Genomic DNA, 19,604 nt, shown 5'->3' with positions numbered 1-19,604 from the left:
TATTTTGTGGTCTAGTAGCTTCTATGAGATGAGAACCCCCTTTCTCCAGTGAACTATCATTAACCAAATATGGACGAGGCTTCTTTGTGTAACTTAATTTTTTTTTTTTTTTTTTTTTTTTTGGTTTTTCGAGACAGGTTTTTTGTGTAACTTTTATTAGGACGTTTCCCCCTCTTGTATATAAATGGAAACTTTAGAATGAGCAAAAGTATCTAAATATTTGATTTGTTATGTAACAGTTTAAATGATGAAAAGGGGGTTTATTAACCAGTTGAGTCAGTGAGGCAAGTAAGTATCTAACTGAATCTCACATTTATCTCTTTCTTGGAATCCTAAAAAATATGATATAAGGAAGGAGCTAGATTTTATTTTCACACCCTTTTTTACTTTAAAATTCATTTAGAATGTTTGACAAATATATTCATGTGTGTGTACATAGGGTATAACGTAATGTTTTAACACATGTATCTATTGTGGAGTGTCTTAAGCAATGTGGCTAGTGTGTGCATCAACTCACGTTTATTCTGTGGATTGAACTCTTAAATATACTCAGTGATTTCCCAGGACACCGTATATTTATTATTCACTATAGACAGCATACTATATAACATAGCAGATCTTAGAAACTGATTCCTCTTATGTAACTGGAAGTCTGTCTGACCAACATTTGCCGGATCTTAGATATCACCATTTACTCTCTGCTTATATGGCTCACTGTGAGCTCTTACACAAAAGCCAGACCACACAAAGCTGCTTCCCTTGCCTATGCTCCTTAGAATTCATTAAAAAGAATAATGTCAGTGGGGCTGGAGATGAGGCTCAGCAGTTAAGAGCACTTGCTGATGTTACAGAGACCCCAGGCTTTGTTTCCCAGCACTAATGCAGTAGCTCACAGCTGTTTGTAATGCTAGTACGAGAGTATAAGATGCTTCTTCTGGTCTCTTCCAGTACTGGGCACACATTTGGTGCACATATATACATGCCTAGTCAAAACACTCACACACGTTAAACAGACAGACAAACAAATGCTTTGGTGTTTAACATGAATGGTATTAGTATCAAAGCCACTCATGAAATTTTTTTAACCCCTGATTTAAATAACGCAAATCATAGTGTACAGTGTGAGCTGTATAACAACTTATACAAACTCAATATATATACTTGCTGCATGGATACTTGAATCATATATAAGTTCAGAGAGACATTAACATTGAACTACCCTTTGTTCTTTCCTGGGCCAGGTATTGACTTCATGAATATATGCTTGATTTAAGACCTGATTATGATGATGATCAGATGAGGGGAGCCAAGGGAACGTGTGCAGGTACTTCATTTATGCAATGAGGAAAGTTTATATTAAAAGTAGGAAATTTAAATTTGCATGGTCAATTACAGAGCAGAACACGAGTGAACTCTTAGATTGGATTTGCGTATCAAAACCATATGCTGTCTTGATGCAACATGCAGAACAGCAGGCTGGAAAGATTTTCCGTGGCCCCATAGTTACGAACTTTCTGTCTACCTCACGGTGAATGGATAGGATCAGTTCTGTAGCAGTCACTCTAAACCAGGGAGAACAAAATGATAAACAGGGCCAAGCTCCCCCCCCCCCTGCCAGCTCATTGACACAGTAACGTGTGTAAGTAAATATGTTAAGGGGGGCTGCATCCACTAAGTGATCCCATTTTTAGCCCAAACTCCAGGATATCTCAAGTGGCACAGGGTGACAATCAGCAGGATAACAAATTCTTCTCTAGGTATGGCTGTTCGTCTGCTACATGGATCGGAACTCAGGCTCAGTCTTTTAGACTCCCTCTTTAGCTGTCACTGGGCTCTTCGGTGGCTCATATCATTCACAGAAAACCATAGTATTTTTGGCTAGTTGTTTTGTGTGAAAGCAGATAGATACTCTTCAAGCCTTGTTATGGATATTTTTAAAAAGAGAACTCACATTCTCTCCTGCCCCCCCCCACTTCTCTGTGCATTTTATAAGTTGTTTTTCTCAATACCATCTCCATGTCAACTCCGTAAGATACTTTCTGTACATAGAAACAGAGGGAGAAGTTACAAATACCGAGCTCTCCAAGCATTTACAAAAATGATCGATTTTAGTGGCTAGACATTTTCCAAGTACATCACATTATGTTTTTTTTTTTTCTATACTAATAAGTATTACTATTACTTTTGGACTCCACTAAAAAGATGTCAATTAATTTTAATAGATTTCACACACAACCAGTTTCTTGTACCTCGTTTGCAAAGTGTCCTGGACTTGAAAAATTTATTCGAACCTCTGTATCCCTAAGCCCTGACCAAGGACAGGGCCTAAGAATCATCTTAGAGCTTGTCTCAGGCCTTCTCCCAGATTTACTTAATCAAATTCAGCAATTGAACAACCTTTCCTGGAGATCCATGTTTGTGTTTGAGAAACCCTGGCTTAAGCCAGGCGATTCAGCATCTGCTTATCAACTGTCTCTTCCACAGTATGTAGTTCCCCACAGCTCCTGTTCTAGATAGTCAATCATGTATGTTAAATGATTTAAAAGGAAAATGGGAGGGTCTTCCTAAAGTAAACCTACAGCCTGCATGACCACACCCTGACTTTTTGTTTATTCTGTTTTCTGAGGTTTTGATTGACTGTTGGTCACATCACTCATTACAGTCTGATTAAGTTTCCCATGGAGGTTAAAGTGTAGTGTGTCAAGGGGCTACAGTCAGTGAATACAGGGGGTAGGCATCTGCTTAGAGAATGATCTGCATCTTGGTTTCTCCCCTTTCAAATTGAGATGTTCTGAATCCTGTCACCCATGCCCCAGCTAAGACAACAGGGTATTGGAGATGAGCATGGGACAATTCTGCTTTTCTTTAGTGATTTTACTTAACAACTTAGTGGCTAGAAGGTGGCTCAGACATTAGGTCCTGTGACACAGCTGGCATAGGCCAGCCCTGTAACTCCAGCACTTAGGAGTCTGAGGCAGGGAGACCATCTCACAGTGAACAAAGAATGAAACAAATGCACGGAATCAGGACTGTGGATTTTAATTTGCCACATCACCTTTGTCACTGATAAAGTCATTAGCTGCTGAGTCTACCATTTGGAAAATATGAGAAAGAAACTGAGTGACCACAAAGAATTAACAGGACTTAGAAATGAATTGAGAAAATTAGACACTGAGGAATGTTGATCATGAAGAGTCCCTTTTTAGGAAAAGTCTTACTTGTGAGCACTCTGAAAGAACAACTTAAGTGCAACTGCTACCTTGCAGACCTCCTCTCAAGGTAGAAATTATGAATTTAGTGAATTACAAACTACTTCTTCATTTGCTGTTCCCATAAGAACTGTGTACTTAAAAATAAATGTTTTGAATAATCAGTGTGCTAATGGCAATATATATTGCTTTGTGATATCAAACCTCTAGAATATGCTTCCTTGATATTCTTTTGGGGGGGGTGAGGGGGTTTGAGACAGGGTTTCTCTGTATAGCCCTGGCTGTCCTGGAACTCACTTTGTAGACCAGGCTGGCCTTGAACTCAGAAATCTGCCTGCCTCTGCCTCCCGAGTGCTCGGATTAAAGGCATACGCTACCACTGACTGGCTTGATATTCTTATTTAGTCCTCAATGTACCATGGACCAGTCATTTGATACTGTTGGGATCTGGTCCTGTGTAGCCTACGGTTGGCTTAGAGTCTCCCTCCCCAGCTCCGTTGTCTCTACCCCCAAGAGCTGGAATCAGGTGCACATCACCACACTTAGCTAGAAAGTAGGACTAGACTTTGAAAGCTACAAGAAATAGGACTCGTAGCCATCCATGCTACATTTAGACATCGGCAGACATCGCTTAGAAATTCGTGATCACATTTGGTATGGTACGAGTTGAGTTGAGCCTGGGACAACATGCTTGACTTATTGGGTATGGCAGAAGCCAGGCTGAGATCCTTGGTGGGGCTGTGATGAACTGTAGAGGAGATGACATGGCGAGGAGGAGGGTGAGGTAGCAACAGAACCCTGACACTGGAAAATAGTAATTACAATAACAAAAAGGAGCAGGGAAGAGAGTGAAAGAAAAGGCTCTTTGTGCCACTAATCAGGCAGCATACACCAGCTGATAAAGAGGTTCCCCCCTCCCCCCATAAATGGCAGAGGACTGCCTGGTCTGGCCTCAGTGAGAGAAGATGCACCTAAACCTCAGGAGGGAGTGGGGAGGTCTAGTGGGGTGGAGACATGGGTGGGGGTGGGAGGATGGGGTGGGGGAGTATCGGAGGGGAGGAGATATGAAATAAGGAACAGCAGTCAGAGGGCAGACCAGAAGAGGGATAACGACTGGACTGTAAGAAAAAGATTGAAGAAGAATAAAAGTAAATAAATTGAATAAAAAAGAAAAGGCTCTGCATACCTGGGGGGGGGGAACCACCTTGAAAAAGTAACACACATTTCCTGCACCATGGCACATTAACTCTATATTTGCTGGTGCTTCAAAAATGGGTTGGGGTTGTTTAGATCCGGTCTAAAGCAACTTTTCTGGGATGTAAGTAAAATCCTGATTTAACATGGTGATGGGGTATTGCAGCTAGAACTGAAAGCCAGAGATAAAAATTATAAAATAAAATGAACCCTCTTTTCACTGCTCTTGATAATTAGGGGCATTGTTGGGTTAGGAAACGGACCTTGCCACAGTGTAAAAATATGATTATATGTTTAAACTGAGGGTAAAGGTTAGCTTTGGTCAACCTGATACAATATTGAATCACTCAGGAAGAGAGTCTCCACGAGAGATTGTTTAGATTAGGTTGGCCAAAGGCAGTGTCTGGAGGGAATGGTTATGATTGCATTGATTAATAGGAGAAGTCCCTGCTTACAGCAAGTGACACTATTCTCTGGGCATAGAATCCTGAGAATTGTGTGCAAGTACATAGAGAATGCTGAGCATGGGTAAACATGCATGAATGTCTTCTCTTTGTTCTTGGATATGACATAACCAGATGATTGAGCCCCTGCCTTGACCTCTTACATTGATGGACTACAAACCGGAACTACAAGCCAAAATAAACCCTTTCTCCCTTAGGTTGTTTTCTGTCAGAGTATATTATTATAGCAACAGAAATAAAACTAGGAAAATATTGAATATGGGCCAAACAGAGGGAAAATTCCACTTTTGTACATCTGACCAAGTTTTTTTTTTTTTTTATTTCAATATAGTCATTTTTAGTCAATAATGTACCATTCATGATGAGGAGACATAAACTATAAATGGTTCACTGTTACCCATGCTGTTCCTGGACAAATATCAGAGCATTCAGCTCCACAAATGAAAGCCATAATGGCTGCAGTCATTAAAATGCTCACACTGACAATGGAAACCCACATAGCCTATACATTGGCGAGGTTGCAGAAAACCAGAACGTTACTTTGGGGGCTATAAATGAAGTTGCAGTACTTTGAAGTCCCATTTGGCAGTGTCATAAAACAAATGAAAGACCTACAACTAAGAGATTCTACCCTTCAGAGCACACTTTGTTTCTGTGTATGTACACAAACCTGCACACTTGTTCTTAATTATTTGGTACAGGTCCAGTCACAGTGGCTTCAAACTGGAGTGTACAAATATTTATTAATAATAGGATGGATAAGCAAATTGCTATTGGCTGGATCATGGAGTGCCACCACAGTTAGAAGCGCCAACAACCATGCAAAGTAAGGTGGGGGAGACTGGAGAACACAAAATAGACAGGAAAAAAAATCTAAACCCTCAAAGTTTGTTGTATTAATGCAACTGCATTCGTGCAAAGTTTGTCTCGAGTGTGTGCATCTGTGTGTATACATGGAGACTAGAGGTTAATATGGTGGGTCTTCTTTATTTGTTTTTTCATCTTAGTTTTTGAGATAGGGCCTCTCACTAAACCTGGAACTCTTGGTTTTGCCTAATCTGGCTGGCCAGTTAGTTTCAGGGATAATTCTGTCCCCATTTCACCATGTCTCTGTTACCCGTCTTCATTGAGCTACAGGTGAACACAACCATGATCTACTTGTACATAGATGCTAAAGACTGAAACTTGGGCCCTCGTACTTACTATGCTTTACCCACTGAGCCCTACCCCAGCCTCCACGTAGACTTCAAAACAGTCACCACCTAGTGATACTATTAGAAATCAGGGCAGGAATTATCTTCTGCCCTGAGTAGGTCCTGAGGGAGCGTTCTAGTGAGCAGATAGTATATGGTCAAGATTAGGGTGTTGTGCTATTTGTGTGAGTCAGCAAAGACTCATGCATTTTTGTCAACAGGAGCACAGTCACATCTTATACCAACTAGTCCCATAGAAAGTGAAGGGCTGTAAAACTTAGTAGGCAAAATACTGTACCAATAGGAAAAGCAGAAAGAATATGAACATTAAGTTTTTGGAAACTGTCCTTTCTTACACAGTAATTTCCCTCATTCCTTTCTCAGTGTTTCTGCAACATGCATCTCCCTGACGCCCATGGTGTGTCCGTCCACATGGATTTGCTTAGGGAAGAGAAACTGCCTATTTCTTTTCCCCCCGTGAATGTCAGAAATCAGCACATAACCCAACCATTTGTGTATAGGGTCTCCTGTTCTCTTTGTAAGGGGAGCCAAAAGACACAAACAATTCCGCAAACAATCTCTCTGCCATCTGTGGTCAGGCATCTCAACTGTTTTATCAAGGAGCAAAGAGGCAAAGTGATGGGGGGGGAGGGGATTTCTCATCATTTTCCAAGGACAAGGAAGACATGAGATGGAGCTGTTTTCTGAGTATGGTAGCGAGATATTTCCATCCCTTAGTGGAGAGATCAGAGAAGAAACCTTTCCTGCGAGCAGTGCACGAGAGCTTTGTCTCAGAGATGTCTACCCAGAGATGACAGGAAGGCTTCTTTGTCTTTTGTTATGTTTATCGCTCTCCCAAAGTGACTGCCCTATCACCAGAAACTGCATTTACATCATCAGATTAATGTCTTTGTTCAACAGGACATAAATCTTCCCTTTGGATGAAAACATGGATCAGGTTCAGCTAATTTTTCATCCTCTTCTAAACAATGCTATTATCCAAAAAAGAAAGGAAAAAAAAAAAAAAGTCCCGATAACCAAGAATACTTTATAGACTTAAGCATCCGTCTATTTTGTTTCCTTCTATAAACAAACCATAGCACAGCACTCTTTAAGCATAGCAATGTTCAGTAGATAATCCACAAATCAATTAAAGACAAGGTAATCGCCAAAAGGGATCAAGTGACAATCCTTAAGAAAATAATATTTACAGGCTCCATGATGAAAATGTATGTGTCTAGAAGAGTTTGGTCCAGCCAACTTTCCTTCTAATGCAAGATTTAAAACTTGTATGAGTTCTGCTTTTTTTCCCCTTGATACTGCTAGATAATCCTTTGGAGACCAGGTTGGCATGGAACTCATAGAGACCTGCCTGTCCCTGCCCCTGCCCCTGCCCCTGCCCCTGCCCCTGCCCCTGCCCCTGCCCCTGCCCCTGCCCCTGCCTCCCAAGTGCTGGGATTTAAGGTGTACATGGCCAATCCTGACTTGTATAATTACTTTGAAAAAAATGGGGAATTCATTACCTTGCTGACCTTACACTATACAGAAAGACTTAGCAAGACCCAAACTCTAATACTATGGGCTCCTCTGCTACTGTTAAATGATCACTTCTTAGTATTTTACTTAATATTTCCATGTGTGAATCTTTTGGAGGCTTATAGGAAATAAAGTAGCAGAAAGCACATAGGAAATAATCCTGAATGTCTTCTTTATTTTTTCTCCCCCTCCTCTCTCTCCTTGTATTTTCGAGTAAGGAAAAGCAAAAGTGTATTCACTCATGAGGTCTCAGTCTGACCTGGCTAAGGACAAAATCACAGATGAGGTTGGTTTCCATATGGTTCCATTGTCGAGGTGCCATTAATTCTGAGTCACAGGTTAGACACCAAGAACTGCACATCTATTCATAGATATACAGAATGGGTGTTTTGATTTATGTTACATAAATGGTCACTTTCCTGGTGAAGGTTTTACTGATGTTCCCATGCAAAACCTCCTTTTCCAATTCTATTTTTTTTCCTTTATTGTTAATATGCTTCTTTTCTATAAAGACTTCATCCATTTTTTAAAAGATTTATTTATTATTATTATTATATCTAAGTACACTGTAGCTATCTTCAGACACACCAGAAGAGGGCGTCAGATCTCATTTCAGATAGTTGTGAGCCACCATGCAGTTGCTGGGATTTGAACTCAGGACCTTTGGAAGAGCAGTCGGTGCTTTTAACCACTGAGCCATCTCTCCAGTCTGACCTCATCCATTTTACTTCTTACTATAACAATACCATAAGGTGAACCTTTTCAAGGGTTAGTCATAGATCAGGCATATGGGTGTGCTGAAGAAGTGGTCTGTCACAATTGCTGGGAGCCAATTACCTTTTAGGAGTATTTATAAGTTAGTATAATCAGCAACTATTAAAAACTTCAGAAAGGTAAGATCAGATAAATTATATTAAACGCACTCAACATTTGCTACTGGTAAATAAATAGACTACAGAACACAACCATGTGAGTCCCCAAGTGACTGCCTTGGCTGTTTGACTGAAGTACTGAGTTTACATGGCTTTAATATTGACTTTTACAGGATGCAGCTTAGGGGTTCTTGATCTATCCAAGGGTGCCGCCCAGTCTCATCATTACTAGTCCTTCTCTACGATAAATGCAACAAAGAGAATCAGAGTGCCTCATGCTTAACAGTGGCCTGAAAATTATTGCAGTGCATATATACCAAACACTTCTGTGTGTGCCAGACACCCTTCTAAGGAGTGGAATACACAGAAGGAACAAACAAGGCGAAAGTCACTATTATGCAAAACTTATGTCCTAGAATTAATAATAGCTAACATTTACCTCAGCTCTATTTATGCACTGGGAACTTTACACAGCCACAGTTAGTCCACATTACACTCTGTATAAAGACAAGAAGCCTAGGCGCACGGAGTTAAGTGATTTTTTTTTTCTACTGTCAAATAGCTGTCTGTAAGTAATGATGTGGAAATTTGAACTCCAGTGTGACGGTGTGAGTGCCAGCCAGCTCCCTCTGGCTTCCAAAGTAAACTGGTGAGCATGTGCAAAGTGCCTAGAAGGACACTGTCTGTAAGTCAGCTGTGTTAGAAGAGTCTGAGACCAGAAGTGGTCTCTGTAATGGCAGCTAGTCTCTAAACATATTTGAGAAGGGACATAGCAAAATTCATGAAGTGACAAGGGAAGTGTAGAAATTGCTATAAAAGAGGTGGTAAGAAGGCCTGTCTTGGAGTACATAGTTTTGCTCAATCTGCACAATGACCTTATAAAGTAGGTGTTTTCATTCTCCATTTATAGACATGGCATGGGTTTCTGGAGGCCAGGAGAACGGCCCAGCTGAGAAGTCAACAGAGATGGCATTTCGGGCTTGGTGCTTGGCTCAAAGGCCAGCACCACCTAGTCTGTGCTATGCCCCTCTCTATGTCAATGACTGAAAATATTATCATTTTTATTAGGGATAGATGTGGCTTATGAATGATTGGTTGTTTTCATGGTCAGTTTAGTAAATATTACTCACAATTTGGGGTACAATAAAAAAGTCTAGCTTAACGATCAGGATGGTGTCTGGAAGAATGGATATACAGCTGGGGGATGATGCTGACTTCCCGAACTGAGTCTCCTGGTCTTTGAGCAGCTGGCCAAGCATCAATGGTTCTTTTTTGCGACTAAATTTTACAATATGACTAGTGTGTTGGTTAGATGAAAAAAGTCAGCTGGAAGTCCAAGAGGCAGAATGAAAACCTCAGGGAGGAAACAGAAAGAGACCACATAAAACTGCAGTGCTCTGTCCTCCCTTTCTCCCTCCCTTTCTCCCTTCATCCCTCCTCCCCTCCCTCCCCTCCCTCCCCTCTCCTCCCTCCTCCTTCACTCCTTCCTTCCCTACATTCCCTTCTCTCTCTCCTTTCTTTGGTTCCTTCATTCATCCCCTGCCACCTGCCCAGCCCCCATTTCTATTTTTGATACAAGGTCTGTCTCACTCTGTAGCCCTGTGTGGCCAGTCCAGTGTGGGTGGAGAGAGGTGCTCCCCCTACGTGCTCCTTATCTCCCATCTGCAGCATCTGTCTGGTTCTTGTGCGCCTTCATCCCTCTATCTATTCTGCATGAGAAACACTTTGAGACCGGGCATCTGGTGCAGCAGCAGGATGCACACGGGGAGGCTCTGGCTCCTTTCTTTGGACCTCAGGCCTGGAAACAGTTATTCTTTCATTTCGATGGCACTACTTTAAGCCATTATAATTACACAGTAGGAAAATTTAGATATAATGTAGTTATCTTATATTTTAATTGGTCTCTATATATTAGAATATTGAATGATCATTGGATGATATGTATTGGAAAATATTATATATAGTATTATATTATATAGTCTATTGTATCATGTATCACATACTATAAATAACACTAGACCAGTACTATATTTAGAATAATTATCTCTCTATTTCACATGAAAGTGGGAGGTATTACTTCCTCAGGGGAGGATTCTGATTTCAAGAGACTATAGGACTCACACGGAATTCCTCCTGGGGTAGTAGTAAGAGGACCCACTCCAGAAACGGAAGGTGGAAGGGTGACTACTCTTTGGTGTCCAGGTTGTAGGATGGCCTGTCACAGTTCACCCTTGGGCACGCTTTTACATACTGTCAAGCTTCATTCCTAGAACAAAGTTGCTGCTGAATTTGTTGCCTGTGGCTGTTTTGTAGGACTACAGGCATGAGATAATGAATACCTCTGGGACAGCTGCCCCAGTGGTCCCAGACCACGTTAGAATATTATAATATAGTAGAACACTGCCTGGTACAGCCTTCTAATATATTATAATATTCTAATTCTGTATTCTAATTCTTATATTATAAAGATATATAAATGTACCTGCTATATGTGATCTATTATTATTATTATTATTATTATTCAAGATAGGGTTTCTCTGTGTAGCCCTAGCTGGCCTAGAACAAGCTTTATAGACCAGGCTGACCTGGAACTCACAAATCCTCCTACTTCTGTCTCCCAAGTGCTAGGATTAAAAGTCATGTGCCACCAAACTCTGCTTAGCTCTGCTTATTATTCCAGATTCTGAGGTTCTGACACTCTATGTTTGGTCCTTGGTTTCCAAACCTCCTGTTTTCTCTCTACTCTTGGATAGTAACTGTATGCATCCGCTGACTCACTCCAAGGAATTAAATGAGAAGAGCCGGGATCACCAGAAACAAGGGAACCCACCTGAGAATTCTCACATCAAAAGCCATGATAAGCGGTAGCTGCTCCTTGGACTTAGAAAATAATGCTCCTGGTCTCCCGATTGGCTGGTAGCGCTCACTCCCATTCTAAGAGAAGGGTTCCAGCCAGTGTTTGAAGGTGGATGTTGGCAACTTGGATTCCAGTGACCGATTCCTGTCTATTTCTTAGGTATAGTACCATGCACGCCACTTTTCCTATGGGCCCCTCTCATACCTGCGGCTGTGAAACCCCACAGTTCCAGGAGACAGATCAGAGCCTGCTTTTCAGAGTGGGGTGGTGCTTCAGATCTTGAAGTCTTCTTGCTTAAGCAGGTATTGCTTTATGTTTTCATAGTACAAGACTACCTGCGTCATAGGCAGTGCACAGCTCTCTGGACCACTGTGTGGTGGCACTACTACGACAAGAGGTACTAGCTCACGCAATGTGTTTTACAAATCACGGTCTTGGCAATTCTGCTAAAACAATTTGAAAGTTGAGTTTACCAGACTTCCTGAGAATTTCAGTATAGTAGAGTATCTTATGATCCTATCAGTACAGGGGGCAGGGCATTCAGAGCCATTTTCTGCTTCAACCCGTGTAGCTCTGCAGAGTCACCTCCATGCTATATACTTGATTGTTCCTTCCATAGACTTTTATGTGCAAGGCACCTACCCCATGGCTTGCCATGCAACCCATCTTTGTCAACAACCTTTACTGAGAAGCCATGAAGATGAACGCTTTATCTTATTTCCTGGTGGGAAGACAGGGCGATCTTTACAACAGTAGAATTTTTATGTATTACTTTTTTGAACATTACTGGAATTTTCAACACTAACATTTTCAAGTCAAGTCAACAAACAAACAAACAAACAAACAAGCAAACAAGCAAACCAGCAAACCAATGTCCTGGTCTTTTCCAGCTAGAGCTCTGTGAGTTTCCAAGCTTGTTAAGCCTTTGTCCCATGGTTCATTTCCAGCTTCTCCTATCATGGTCCCCTGGCCCTGTTATTCAAGAGACTAAGGTTTAAGTAACCCAAAGAAGTCATACACATCATTTTTACAAATCTAGTCTCTTCTTCTCTCTTCTCCAAGCCAGACATGAGAGGCCTCTCTAGAGAGGCGGCTCTTACACAACAGGTCACAACCCAGGGTCAATCGTAGCATGCCCTTGAAAACAGAAGTCACCTTTGGAAGCAGCTCCCTGAAGCTGAAGGTGATCCCATGGCTTTAAACACCATTGGCACTCCATTCTTGATCCACAGAGGAAAGCTTGCTATTATGTAACCCTGTCCTACTCCTCTGCTCCCCACCCCGCTCGCTCCCTCCTCTCCTTCTTTTTCCTCCACTTCTGAGTCCTTGCCCTGCCTTTGCTTTTCCCCACTGTCTTTTGGTCTCCCCATATTAACAGCATGCATTTATGTCAATTCTCTATTTAGGAGGTGTGTGTGTGTGTGTGTGTGTGTGTGTGTGTGTGTGTGTGCGTGTAGGTTAGTGTGTACACGTAGAGGACAGATGACAAATTTGAGATTTCTCTCATTCCTCCATGTGGGTTTTGAGCCACTGAACCCTCTCAGCACTTTCTCTCCTTCTATGGAATCAAACTTTCTTTAAAAGGCTATATAGAGATATTTTGTTCTGTTCCCAAAAATGTATTTTGTTCACAAAAGACTTGTCACTACTGAGAATCTAATTCCCAGTCTATTTTGAACGTTGTGTAATTATCCAAGAGGTTATGTCTCAAGGGTCACTATACTTACCACATGTGCAGTCTTTTCTACCACTTTAACAAATCAGACCCATTAGCTAAATGTGCGCCTTTCCTTTAGCCTGAATGTCATCGTGAAGTGGAAACCCAGCCAAAAAAATGCATTTGAACTTAAGGCTGTGTGTGCCATCTGTATCATATATTAGCAGTCATTTGATATTCAAAGAAAAGTGTGATATAATGCTATGCACACTTAAGAAAAATTACAGACTATATAAATATAAAAACATAAAGATTGCCAGGCAGTGTTGGCACACGCCTTTAATTCCAGCACTTGGGAGGCAGACGCAGACGGATTTCTGAGTTCAAGGCCAGCCTGGTCTACAGAGTGGGTTCCAGGACAAGCGGGGCTACACCAAGAAACCCTGTCTCGAAAAACAAAAAAACAAAAAACAAAACAAAGCAAAAAACCCATAAATATTGTCTTCCAGAAAAAATAATCTTACATGGGAGGGATCTAATGAAGAAATACTGGCAAAGGGCCAGGTCTTTCACTTGCTTCAATAGTGAAATCATATCCAACATCTCTTAAAGGCCAAGGAAAACTTGTTATTTTCATTTTTTAAAGACTATTGTGTATTAAAAAGAAAAAGAGAAAATTAAATTACATTTAAATATTTTTAATGAGCAGTTATTTTGCTTTGACTTCAAGGAATGCTATGCTGTAGAACTGCATTATCAGAGGTAACTGCAGTGTGTAAGTATAGATGCTCACATGTGTTTGTGTGTGTATGTGTGTGTGTGTCTGCATGTGTGCGCACACATGCATCTATAGATATATAGTGACTCAGTGTACACTCTGCTTCAAATGTAGAGCTATATGATAGCTTTATATATTTTTTTTCATTATCCCATATCACCAGGCTACATGCCTAATCTTTTAGAGAGCTGAGATGACTCTGGGGGGTGGGCAACTGCATTATCATCTCATTCAATTTGATTTGTGTAAGGCATGAACATAAGAGCTAGGGCTGTACACAGTACTCAGTGACACCAGGGGAGAGGGAATGAATGGCTGTGTCCTATGTAAGGAAGTCTCAGATTCCAAAGGGTTTGCATTCCAGTTGGAAAGTCAATGCAGATCCCACCACAACAAACACAATGTATATAAGAATTCAATTTGTCACCATGCACAGGATTGACAGATGGAGAGGAAATGAATTAGTGATAAAGGTTTCCTGGAGGGACCTGTCCCTTGATGGCTACTAGAGGTGCTATCTTCTGATTTACTCTAAGTAAAGCATAAATAAAGTATGGGACACATAGGTAATGGAGAACCCTTCTTCACTTATACCAGGACACGTATTTGGAAAAGACCAGAGCTTGAAGCAAGGAAATGGCTGTGTCTTTGATTTTAAAAAGGGGGGGGGGAGATTTTATAACTCATTTGTAAATCAAGTACCACTTCAACTCTGCATCTTTAAAAGGTATCTCAGATTCTCCAGTTCATTCAGCCACAGCTTTCTTCCACTCTCTCTACTCCGCAGGCAGGTGCCTACGGTGTTAAAGAACTTGCTTTCAGATCTGCATGGTAAGAAAAACCTAGAAGCCACATGTCTTGGACACAATAACGTTGGAGGCTTGGTGATAGTTCTGGGCATGCAACACACATAACCAGGCGTGGGATGTCAGTAACAAGCAAGCCAATCACATTCCTTCATGCAAACTTTCCACAGGCACTGGCTTTCCAACGTTTAACCAAATGTCTTAATAAATGAACACCATCATGACGAATGCTAGCTGTTCTCCTTGCTGAACGGAAGCTGGTGAACGCACTACCTATACATGCTGCTCGAACTTCTTTATCGCTTGTCATCATTTGCCTACAGATTTAGTATTGGATCTATATTTCTGTATAAGCTTGACACTTTCTAACTTTGTGATAGTTGACCTAAATAACAAAGACCCATTCTTAAGATTATGCAAACCATGTCCCTTTTATTTACTGTGGCTACATTAGCTTCTAGCAGTACAGCCAGGTATTTGGTTAACATTAACTAGCTGTGGGACAAAGTTGACACTATGTAGTGGGCATGTGGTTGAGAGTTGTTATGTGATTTCTAGAGAACTCACTAGAAATGCAATACTCCGTACATCTTAACTTCAAAATTACAGTATCTCATCCTTCCAGACAAACTTTAAAGTGAGTCACCCTGTGGGTCGCGGCTTTAGCTTCAGCTTCTTAATGTGGGTTTTGCCCTGTGAATAACAGTCCTGTAGTTTGCTATTGTTTGCTGGGTGAATTCAATCAGAAGTTGTTCTGAGTAGTTAAAAGACTTAGCCTACAGTTTAGCAAGTTTTTTTTTTTTTCCAAGACAAGAATTGATTAGGTAAATGAATACATCCACCCCACCCCACCCCACCCCACCCCCCCTAACCCCAGAACTGTAACTAACTGACAGGCTTTGTCAAGTTTACCTTTCAACTCTCAGAATAGGCTCTGAGAGTTGGGCAACTTCCTGCGACCTCAGGAGGTCCCCGCATACCCAGGACTATTTCAAGTGCTCACAATAGCTCAGGAGCTGAGCCGGACATTACCCCAACCCTGTGAATGAAGGAGATTCCCTCAAAGTTTTACTTGCAAGAGACTTACAGCAGATAAAAGGCCCCCCCCCCTTGCTACCAAAAGGAAATTGCCATACCTGTAGGACTTTGAGAAACGCAATCTTGTTCTAGTTCTTGGAGATGGTCCTGGTACTGCGACTCCCAGGGGATCCCAGACAAAAGCCATTTGTAAAGAGAGTGCTAAGACAGATCCACAGGAACAGCTGAATATCAGAGCGGGTACTGGACCCTGGGGCGGGAAGGCCCTTCAAGCTGCAAGAGGCACTTGTGGCTGAGTGAGGGCATTTCTTCAGTGTGGTGGTATGTGCTGACAGAGAGGTGGCAGGCTGGCTGAAGCAGGGCTGGAAAGGGTGGCCAGCACTTCCTGCTGCGTGACACTTGCCCTTTGCGACAGAGCTTGCTTCACCTAGACGGTCTCTTGTTATTAGTGTGAGAAACAGCTCCCTTGAAACTGTGCTTTTAAATATAGCCCAGATTAAACGGCCACATGCCACTCCTGAAAAGCATAGCCCCTACCCCATCCCCCACAGACATGCAGATGCACAGACCCGACCCGGGAGGTGTGACTCAATGGGTCAACTTTACTCTAAGTGTGAATGATAAACAGTAGTGATCTGTAATTCAAGGGAAAAATTACACAGGGAGCCAGGACTGGGAAACTTGACAAGGAGTATTCAATTTCAAAGCTGGCTACCCAAATAATTTTTTTTCTTATTGTAAATTCTCTTAGATACATGGATGAATGTCATTATTAGAAAGCCTTGTACAAAAACTTAGTAATTATTAAAAACAAAACAAAACAAAATATCCCCCCCTGCCAGTCAGTGAGAGATGAAAACAGGCAGATCACTTTCAGAACTCCTGGCAACTTTCCCCTCAAAGGGATGTCACCGGGTCACCTTGCAGAGTGAGTTATAAGGAGTGACTTTGACAGCAGAGATCAATGTCTTGTCCCATTCTTCTCTTCGCTCTTGAACAAATCGCTTAAAAACATCTTTCGTTCAAGTTACATAAAGGCTGGATGCTCCACAGAGCTCAGTTGTGTGGTCTCAGGGTTCAGTGCGGCAGGGAGACATATATTTCAAGGTGTCCTCAAGGACTCACGGGACCCTGGTGTCCTCATCACTTCTCAGGAGCCAGTGGTATTTAATGTTGACAACACAGCCTAATTCCATCAGTCTCTGCCTAAGCACTGGCCTGCTTATGACCTCCATTGTAAACCAAGGCAGGGCTCTACTTGTCCAGGATAAGATTAGAGAAGCTTGGAGAAACCCTGAAAAAGTTGTTAACCCCCTCTGAACCAGACAAAATTGACTAATCGCCCTAAGGGACCATCTCCATGCCTACCAGGGTTAAAGACCCTTAACATTCTTTTTTTTTTTTTCCTGGCTCTGACCCCAGTCATGCTCGGCTTAAGATTTATTTATTTTATGTATGTGAGTACAATGTCACTCCCTTTAGACAAACCAGAAAAGAGCATCAGATCTCATTCTAGATGGTTGTAAGCCACCATGTGGTTGATGGGATTTGAACTCAGGACCTCTGGAAGAGCAGTCAGTGTTCAGTGCTCTTAAGTGCTGAGCCATCTCTCCAGCCCCTCCCTGCACTCCCCCCTCCCCCGCAACACTCATTCTGATAGACCAAAATGCTCGCATGATTTGGGGGGGGGGGGAATTAAAACGTTAAACAAGCTGAGCATCGGGCACAGTGGGGGGAGGGTTTTTTTAAAAAGCTACATGCTTTGGAGATGTGCAATACAGAACGTCTTTGCCAGTTGTGTTCTTTCGTTATCTGAGTCACGTATTCAGTAGGTGAGTGGTAGCTGTCTGGCAGACCAATAACACTGATGTTCAAAGTTCCAATCTAAAAGAAGACTTCTGGGGGGTCAGCTTGCTGTATATGATTGTCTCACAAATGGCCTTTGTGCTTTTAGGTAAGGCTCTGTATGACATACGCAGAAGGCAGGTCCTAGGAGTGGAAGAAAACACCCATCCCTAGGCCCTCGGTCTTTATGTTATGTGAAACTCCACAGTTGCCTCTTGGTTCCCATTGATCTATTAATTTCTATTAGGGATAGCTCTTGGGCAACACTGCCCCACTCCTGACGTAGTACTGCAGAGACGGACAACTTCCTGTTTAGCAGAATGGCTTTGTATGATGCTAGAGCAAGGCCATGTAGGAAAACTGGTAGGCTTGTCAGGTAGAGAGGGGTCTTAAGGGCTCATGGAAAGGGGAGGGGGACTGGGTATGAAGGGAGAAGAACACACGGGAATAGGAAAATCCCAGGAGAGCTGGTCTTTTCATCTCTCACAAAAGAATCGAAACCTATTCCTTATCGAAATCATATGCTTTGTAGGTAAAACAGCACCACTATTGTCTGGCGCATGTAGAAAGTTTCTGAGCCCCCAGATGTTGTGTGTTGTCATGGTTTGTTTTTTGTTTTTTTCATTTGTAAATTACATTAATCTCATTGGTGTATGGTATCTGGGCAGCAGATACATGGTAGAGGAAAGCTGGTAGGAAGAAGATGTCTCTCTCTCTCTCTCTCTCTCTCTCTCTCTCTCTCTCTCTCTCTCTCTCTCTCTCTCTCATATGGGTCCTAGGTATTGGATTCAGGTCATCGGGCTTGGTGACAAGAACTTTAATCCACAGAGCCATTGGGTCAATTTTTCTCCCCCATAGTTTTCATAGTTTTATTGAAAATAACATAAGCCTTATCATTCAGTCCAGACAAAATCTCTCAAGTAGATTTTTGCAAGCAATAATATATCACATCTCATACATAGTATGTAATACATCTGGACACATATGTAGTTTGTTAGTTATATTTTATTGATTTTTTTTGAGACATCCTGCCTTAGGTGACCTGGAACTTGTCATATAAATCAGGCAATACTTGAATTCATAGAGTGCTGGGATTAAAGGTATGTACCACCATGCCCACTGCTAAATTTATATTTTAAAAATGCAAAGTTCAGCTGGAGAGATGGCTCAGTAGTTAAGAGCAGTGACTGCTCTTCTGAAGGTCGTAAGTTCAAATCCCAGCAACCACATGGTGGCTCACAGCCATCTGTAATGAGATCTGACGCCCTCTTCTGGTGTGTCTGAAAACTGTTACAGCATACTTATATATAATAAATAAATAAATCTTTAAAAAAAATAAAATAAAATGCAAATTTCAGTATTTTTTTTTTTTTTTTTAGAAATGGCCATTACTCCACAGATATGAGAACTTAGGCAATTGGGAAATCAAAGCCCACCAAACAGGGTGTTTTCTAGAATCTACCTTTACTGTATTTATATTTGTGCCAGCAATTTATAACTTTCACCCTGTATGGGTAGAAAGAGGGTCCAACATTGAAAATACTTGAGTTAATTTTACAAAGCCAAGCTGTTTCTTCTTAAATTTCTGTATATATAGTACTCATGGATGTAATTCTCAAACAAAAACAGAACCCTAAAAAATAAATTTATCCCAGTATATGGAAGAGCCAATTGTTATCCACAGGATTCCGAATCCTCCTAAACACCCACCTCCTGCAGCAACTTAAACCTTATGTTCCGCAGAGTTCTAAATAAAGCTTTTCTTCTTCTTCTTCTTCTTCTTCTTCTTCTTCTTCTTCTTCTTCTTCTTCTTCTTCTTCTTCTTCTTCTTCTTCTTCTTCTTCTTCTTCNTCTTCTTCTTCTTCTTCTTCTTCTTCTTCTTCTTCTTCTTCTTCTTCTTCTTCTTCTTCTTCTTCTTCTTCTTCTTCTTCTTCTTCTTCTTCTTCTATCTTTGGAGTAATTCTACCAGTTTTGTCCCACAATTCCAGATGCTGCAAATTTCAGATTTGGGTTTTTTTTTGTGTCTGACCTAGAAACTCAGCCTTTCTTTATAGGCAGACAGCCACTCTAAGTTAAACTGAGACTCGTGGGTATAAGTATGGGAGAACTTAAATGTAAGCACACATGAATTCATTTACTTCCATACCAGGTCGCG

General features: G+C 41.5%; 1 protein-coding gene across 9 annotated transcripts in view; it reads right to left on the bottom strand.

Moving 5' to 3' along the window:
* Positions 1–19,604, bottom strand: part of Pde4d (phosphodiesterase 4D) — a 1,422,283-nt gene that overhangs the window by 293,144 nt on the left and 1,109,535 nt on the right. Inside the window, exon 1 of one of the 9 annotated variants that reach the window (XM_021208486.2) lies at positions 15,703–16,029. The exons of the other annotated variants lie outside the window; for them this stretch is intronic. Within the exon in view, the coding sequence (XP_021064145.1) occupies positions 15,703–15,791 (89 nt within the window). The 5' untranslated portion in view covers positions 15,792–16,029. Of the gene's footprint in view, positions 1–15,702; positions 16,030–19,604 lie in introns of those variants that run through there. 9 annotated transcript variants of the gene reach the window in all.

This window comes from Mus pahari, chromosome 11 (assembly GCF_900095145.1).
Source record: "Mus pahari chromosome 11, PAHARI_EIJ_v1.1, whole genome shotgun sequence".
In the NCBI taxonomy this organism is placed as follows: Eukaryota; Metazoa; Chordata; class Mammalia; order Rodentia; family Muridae; genus Mus; species Mus pahari.
The sequence above is the reverse complement of the archived record's forward strand: the minus strand, read 5'-3'. Positions and strand labels throughout refer to the sequence as shown.